Source organism: Sinocyclocheilus rhinocerous, unplaced genomic scaffold (assembly GCF_001515625.1).
Source record: "Sinocyclocheilus rhinocerous isolate Xijiao unplaced genomic scaffold, SAMN03320098_v1.1 scaffold672, whole genome shotgun sequence".
Lineage (NCBI taxonomy): Eukaryota > Metazoa > Chordata > Actinopteri > Cypriniformes > Cyprinidae > Sinocyclocheilus > Sinocyclocheilus rhinocerous.
In genome coordinates this window covers 453,606-461,495 of record NW_015624650.1, presented here as the reverse complement: position 1 = coordinate 461,495, position 7,890 = coordinate 453,606, and the positions used below count along the sequence as shown (strand labels likewise).

General features: G+C 36.1%; 1 protein-coding gene across 1 annotated transcript in view; it reads right to left on the bottom strand.

Moving 5' to 3' along the window:
* The window catches only part of LOC107745570 (pleckstrin homology domain-containing family A member 1-like), a 38,932-nt gene that overhangs the window by 3,849 nt on the left and 27,193 nt on the right, over positions 1-7,890 (bottom strand). The window contains exons 9-11 of the mRNA XM_016559464.1: positions 4,533-4,597; positions 3,291-3,367; positions 2,417-2,520 (exon numbers count right to left, since the gene is read on the bottom strand). Of these exons, the coding sequence (XP_016414950.1) occupies positions 2,417-2,520; positions 3,291-3,367; positions 4,533-4,597 (246 nt within the window). The remainder of the gene's footprint in view (positions 1-2,416; positions 2,521-3,290; positions 3,368-4,532; positions 4,598-7,890) is intronic.

Sequence of the window (7,890 nt, the reverse complement as noted above, 5' to 3'; positions counted from 1 at the left end):
TTTTTAAAATAGCATCATATGACCCCTTTAAAGTATTCGATTTCTACAGCGACTGATTTGGCGCACATCATTCTCTTTATGAAACCTGTAAACCACATTCACTGGTTCTTACTCTATAGCGACACCAACTCTATAGCGGTTTGCCCGAGCATTGCAATTATTTCGCATTTCAATCAAATGGCTTAACCAACTAATTTTTCGCATGTGCACGGCATATTATTTCTTCTGCACGGTCGCGACTGAAGAAGTGCACAGCTGTGCACACATTGATTATGACTATTTGGCCATTCCAGCCAAATATCCAAAAACCTAAACTTACAAACAGTGTACAACAAAGCACAGCCTAAATAATCGAAGAACTAAGCACAATTTGTTCCTGTTCAAACTGTATGACCTGAAGGTGGAGGGGAAAAAACAGCCTGACAAGAGATCTGGATGGGTCAACATTTGGGTACTGTATGAATTACAAATATAGGTGCAACTTTTTATAGGTGGTTTATAAGGGCCATCTTTATTATCTGTAATAGTATAATTTACTTAAGATTTGATCATTATATTTCAGTTTAATCTCAAACTCAACAAATTATATTCAAGAGTTCTTACGTGAAGTTCAATACGAACTTGCAGTTTCACAATTGAGTACTGCATCTATTAAACTGAATTAATAATTTCCAGATGGTGCTCATGATGAGAGTTTATTGAAATAACTCGCTGTGTATAAACACTTAGAGTGATGCTCAACTAAACTAATAGATGACAAATGGAAATGTTTTTGTAAAGAGATTATTAAATATTTTTATGAATCAGTGTGGACTCACTAGTAAATAATGTCCTGCTGTGCTGGCAATCTTGATGATTCAATCATGGCTTTTACATCATGCAGCACTGTACGGATATCTCTAATACATTCTATTATTATTCTTCCTCTCCACAAATTTCTCAAATTAATTCAGCCCGAACCGATGCACGTACAGACTCCATTCAGCCTTAATTAGATCCTTTCAGTGTGTTCGGTCTATTTTTTATAACCCTATAGTTTTCTAATAAATCTACGATTAAAGCGGTCATATGATGTTGCTAAAAAGAACATTATTTTGTGTATTTGGTGTAATGAAATGTGTTTATGCGGTTTAAGGTTCAAAAACACATTATTTTCCACATACTGTACATTATTGTTTCTCCTCTATGCCCCGCCTTTCTGAAACGCGTCGATTTTTACAAAGCTCATCGGTCTGAAAAGCGAGGTGTGCTCTGATTGGCCAGCTATCTAGTGCGTTGTGATTGGCCGAATACCTCAAGCGTTTGACGGAAATGTTACGCCCCTTACCATACTGTGATGGCGTGTCCCGGCCAGAGCGACGAGACAAAAACATTAAAACCCATTATAAACTAGGCATTTGTTGCATCCAGTGCAGACATAATTACGGATTATAATGACTTATACTGTCTTTTTTTCGTGTTGCATGCACCGCGCCGCGTAAACATAAAACCATGTCTGAATTTGTGATCGGAGAAATGACAAACAAATTTTTTATTTCATTTTTGGTTTTAGTTATGAGTTTATGCAATTAAAATTAGAAATGCTGCCTTCGTAACTAGGTGAACAAAATGTTTTTTGTATATTTAATTTTATTTCAGTTAACATTTATTTAACTTTTTACTTTTACGGTTTTAATTTTAGTTTCAGTTTTAGTTTTAGTTTTACTTAACTATAATAACCCTGCTGGACAGAAGTGTGGGTAATCGGATGAATGTGTGAGATGTTTAGTTTGGATGTACCAAAGTGTATTAAAAGAGTAAATGTGGATGATGGATGTCAATAGCATGATATGAGGTCTGGTTTTAGTTTGGTTTGTCTGTGGGCTTGATTATTTAGGCGAGGCAGTTCAACCCTGCTCAGATCTAGGTTAAGGACTACAGGCCTCTAAACTCTAAGCAGGGGTTGGATGCAAACAAACAGGGACAAAGCGCAAGGGGTTTGATCTCAACACATACATGCTGCGTTCACCATTGCAGGATGTATACCTCTGTATACAAGGGTTTGAGAGCCGCCTGGCCTGACGCATCTGTAACACACGCACATTCATAAGGCACCAACATGGCCAAAAAAAAAAACAGAAACAGAGAGAGAGACAGACAGGCACAAAGAGGATACACTAGAATGGGCAGTCTGGTAAACTGGGCCAGTTTTTGAGCGGACAATGACAAATGTTTAATTTTGTGGTAAACTATCCTTCTAAGATTGGACCATTAGTCATTCCAGCAGCAAACATAAATGAGTGACATTTGAAGAGAAACATGGTTGGGCTGGACATGGACAGGATGCATGGCTACAAAACACTTCACGAAAGACAAATCAAACTAGAAGAGCACAAAACGGCTGAGAACTCAGAATGTCAACAAAGTCAATTCTTACAGAGGCTGCTGAGCGTCCAGGACCCCGTTGGGCCACTATGGCCCCAGAGATAGCCTTGATCCAGCCGTGCATCTCCTCTGGGCTGTCCGAATGCAAGGGAAAAACTTTTCCGTTTTTGACTATATCGTTGTCGTGTAAATGTAGCCTAAGTACCACCTCAGATTTAAAGGTATCGTTACAACCTTATCTGTCGATGGAACAATTTTTGAAAATCTGATCACAAATGGAATTTCCAGTTATTATATTAAATACATATGAAAGAAAATAAAATAAATCAAATTATAAAACACCAATTTAAATCAAATGCATATGCTTTTCAGTACAGTAATGTTGTGTACCAATTGGGGACACTTTGCATACCACAGTAAAAAAAAAAAAAATACTGATTTAGATTACTGTTCAAAAGATACTGATTTAGACTACTGTTCAAAAGTTTGGGGTCAGTATGTTTGTTTGTTTGTTTTATAAGAAATTAATTATTTTATCCAGCATGGGTGCATTAAATGTATTTAAAGATATTTATACAAAACCTAAAATCTTATGGACCCCAAACTTTTGAATAGCAGTGTATGTTTTTCACAAATCAATTAATCCCATTAATGTTTTATTTCTTATACTTTCATCTTGATTTCTCAGATTTTCTTCTTCTTCTTTTTAAAAAAAATAAAAGTCAGTATTTTAGTGCCATGTTAAAATAAAATAAAGAAAAATAACAAATAACTGAATTCTCCCAAAAAATTACTACTTTTATATTGTAATGTTATGACTTTATTCTCAAACATAATTATTGAAAAATGCTTTGTATGCACCATTAAATATTAAGACCCACCCTAATAATATGAAACCCACTGGAGAATTAATATTAATTTCTTACATGACACTCCTACCTGAAAGTAGAAAGTTCTTGAGGTAGTAACCAGTTCAAAAAGATTGTCCCTCATCATCAAGTCACTAAAAACACAAATCAATATCAGAAACAATAGAATTATGGGTAAAAGCTGTTGAAACAGCACAGCAGCACAGATGAATGATGGGAATGCTGTTATTGTTTATGCACTATTATGAAAGTCTGCTTAAGTCCCAAACTGCGGAACTTTTAAACATTGTGAACTGTCACATGTCAACATTAAGATAAACTTGGCTGCCTTGAGTAAATAAAAATATAAGAAATGCCGCGTTTGCCTGACCTATCCTGAAAGTTACTCCTGGGTACAACAAATGTCTTGTGCCGCCGAAGAGAATAAGTAGGTGTTGGAGCCATAGGCAGGAAACAATGCAATGGTGATGAACTATCCTTGAGTATTTTAGTAAGCGTACGTATGGTGGCTTCCTCATGCCTCTCACTCAATGTTAGGAGAGTTGAAGTCGGAATGCCTATTAACCGACAGCATCGCTTTTGGATCCTCTCTAACTCCTCAGAGAGACCTTTAGGTAGACCACCCCATACTGGACTAGCATATTCGACTAGCCGTATAAAAGTCAAATATACGAGTGTGTGTTTTCATCCGGAAGATCCCAATTTTTGTTTTTAATTAGATATCGCTAACGTCACTAATGTTTCCTAAGAACGTAATTTGTCGGATGATTTCTCATTTATGATGTAGAATGTATGTGAATCTGCTCTGAAATGTTGTGCAGTTGTTTCTACTCTGTTACGTTGGTTAAAGTAGAGCACAATGCTTTCCAGATGATTTCCCAGACGTAATAACAATGTGTGCCTAGTAGGCTGTCCAACACAATCAATCACAGTTTAAATGCATGCACTTAAAGTTACAATGAAATAGAAGTAGCGACAGATCTTTTCTTCCTTATTGTGACATATATCTGAGTGTAACGGATTATCGATAAAACGGATATCGATTTAAGACGTGGACTTAGTTCAAGAGCAAAGTCTGGCAATTTCACTAGGAAGGTCCTGTTATGACATTTTAATCAACATCACAAGGTCATATAAAATAAATAAAATAAAACAAATAATAAAATAAAATACAATAAAATAGATGTGTTGTTTACAATAAGCTCTATGACATGGGGCGTGGCAAAGTGTATTTGGAAACCATTAAACTAAACTAAACTAAACTAAACTAAACTAAACCACAAATGAAGCACTACTGACCTTTGTTTACACTCCTGCACCCTGTTGACTTCTTTCAAAAGAATAGCGCGTAATGGCTCCCGCTCCTAAAAACAAAGTTTCATTCAGTAATCTATTAAAAATTTTCTTTATTTCATGTGAATGATTGAAAAAGCATTGAGCAAACATTCCAGCCATGCTGAGTGTGTGCAGTGAGGAAGTACAGGCCCGAGCAGGATGCTGCAGTGCGCACAGGCCTGTGATTATCAGCCCTGAAATAGCCTTTATTGACATCTACTGTATGATTTAGCCTTTGACCAAGCCTCGTTCCTATGCCTGCCCTCCTCACACACACACACACACACACACACACACACAGAACCAGTGGCTTCCTGTGCTCTTGCCAAAGCTGTAACACATTCTTGTCACCTAAGACATCACAGTTGTCTTTTCCTATGGTGGTTGGTTAACATATACAGTACTGTAGAACCACAGATCATAGTCCATTAGCCTATATTTAGATTGATGGAAATCTGAATCTGGTCATGGTTTGGCTCAGTTTAAATAGATCTGATTTAATACACTTGTTTTTGTATGATTTGTAACAGCTTCTCAATTGGAAATAGGTCAAGAATTGTATTCTGGATATGAAATGAAACCTTTAAACATTCACAGTAAGATTTGTAAGACATTGTAAGATTTTGCTCATATGACTAACTCCTATTTATAATTGCATTGCATTTTCACTGTCAGAGGAAGAAGATCAATTTAGTAGTCTCTATTAGTAATGTAACAAGTATCTGAGTTTCCTGAGTTTCTTTTATCCTTACAGTAAGAATAGTAGCTATTCTTAACTTCATGGGAATAAAAATAATTAGGCTACTATAAATCCGTGGGAAATAACATGTCAAAAAATGTTCAACAGGAAGTTGTGTGTTTGAATAGTGGAACGACTTTCCATTGTTCTACCGGCTCAGTCAAAACAATTTATAACCGTTTACCATGATTTTAAACCACTACAGCAAAAAAGTGAGCCAATGTTGGTTTCTTTATCAGACATGAAGACATGGCAGTCACTTTATTTGAGAGGAAACGTATGTTGGATGCCAATCGATTGTCCAAGCATCCGTACTCCAGTGAGTTTAGTGATATTATAGACATCTTGAAATTGCTAACCCAATGTGACTTTCAACTCTGGATTATGAAACTGTTAATTTCCCAAGCCTATACCTGTAGGGTTAATAATTCACGCTGTTTAGCTCTAGTACTGCGATTTGGAGCAGGGCTTCATATCTCAGGGTCAAAGGTGGTGTTAACCTTTTCAAAACTTACAAGTGGCCTTGACCCGGGGTTAATATGCATTACGCATTTCAATCATAGCATAAAAAGCCTGTTCATATATTACATTTTTTATTTGGTATCGGCATTTTGCTTTCAAAAGTAGCTTTTCCAAGTATTAAAGGGTTACTCCACCCCAAAATGAAAATTTTGTCATTAATCACTTACCCCCATGTCGTTCCAAACCCGTAAAAGCTTCGTTCGTCTTCGGAACACAATTTAAGATATTTTGAATGAAAACCGAGAGGCTTGTGACTGTACCATTGACTGCCAAGTAAATTACACTGTCAAGGCCCAGAAAAATATGAAAGACATCGTCAAAATAGTCCATCTGCCATCAGTGGTTCAATCTGAATTTTATGAAGCGTCGAGAATACTTTTTGTACGCAAAGAAAACAAAAATAATGACTTTATTCAACAATTTGTCTCCTTCGCGTCACCGTAGAGCCATTTTGGAGAGCATCCACTGAACGTAAACTGCGTATGCTGTTTTACTTGTCTGTGTCAGTCACACCACACGGATACGTTTTCTACGTTTATTTACGCTTTGATTTGAATGAAAACAGCGTATCCGTGTGGTGCGGCTGACACAGAACAGCATACGCAGTTTACGTTCAGTGGATACTCTCCAAAATGGCGCTACGGTGACGCGAAGGAGACAAATTGTTGAATAAAGTCATTATTTTTGTTTTCTTTGCGTACAAAAAGTATTCTCGTCGCTTCATAAAATTCAGATTGAACCACTGATGGCAGATGGACTATTCTGACGATGTCTTTCATATTTTTCTGGGCCTTGACAGTGTTATTTACTTGGCAGTCAATGGGACAGTCACAAGCCTCTCGGTTTTCATTCAAAATATCTTAAATTGTGTTTCCGAAGACGAACGAAGCTTTTACGGGTTTGGAACGACATGGGGGTAAGTGATTAATGACAAAATTTTCATTTTGGGGTGTAGTAACCCTTTAAATACAGAAATTACAACAAAGAAAATATAATTGAATATTTGGTCCCGCTTTATATTCTGTATTCATGCCAAAAAATTAATTGCTTGGTACAAAGTACTTTTTATGATCATGTAGTATTGCAAAACACTTTTGTTGCTATTCAGGTGGGGCACAGTTAAGGTTGGGAACAGGTTTGTTATTATGGTTATGTATAAGGCATGGTGAGCAGTGTAATTATATATATATAATTACATACATATTTAATTAATTAAAATTGTATTTTTTAAATCTAAGTACAACATAAAAACAAGTGTGTACATAATATGTGCATTGGTTCAGATGATTCATTTAAATGTTAGTACACCGTAGTTAAAGACAATCAGTATAAAGTAATTCTGAATGAGAACTCACATTTGCGACTAAAAATAAATGTGTCCAAACTGTAAAATGTATTTAGGGGCATGTGCGAATCCCAGGGGTCTTGAAAAAGTTAAAAAAAAAATAATAATAATAAGTTTTTATCAAATTTCAGGTCATGAAAAGTCTTAAATATCTTTGTATAACATGGTATAACAAACATCTTAATTATCATTTTGAGAGGTCTTAAATTTGAGGATAGAAAAACAATTGCGATACAGCCTAATGTGATTATTAAACTTCAATAGGCTATGATTTCATTAAATAAATATGAGCGCTGGACTTTTTCAAGTAAAACCGCAGCATTCTTGTGCATTCTACAGGATTGCAGTTTCAAAATATAGATTTATTACTATATATTTATTGCACCCCTAACGTTCTTTAATGCGCTCCTAAATTTTTCAACTCCTTGAAAAAAAAGTATGCATCAGGCCCTGCGGATATTTTTAAATATAACAGAATTATATTTGTTTCTAAATGTAATTGTGAATTCCTCTTCGAAATTTAAGCGGAAGATGTGCTTCCCGTGTTGTCCTAAAGCAATCGCCACTGATACAGACATGTTCACACACAGTCAGCCTGTTGACACACAGCAAGAGGAATTCATAACACTGTGAACAAGTTCAAACAACCACCAAGGCATGCTCACAGGCACGCACGCACGCACGCACACACACACACACACACACACACACACACA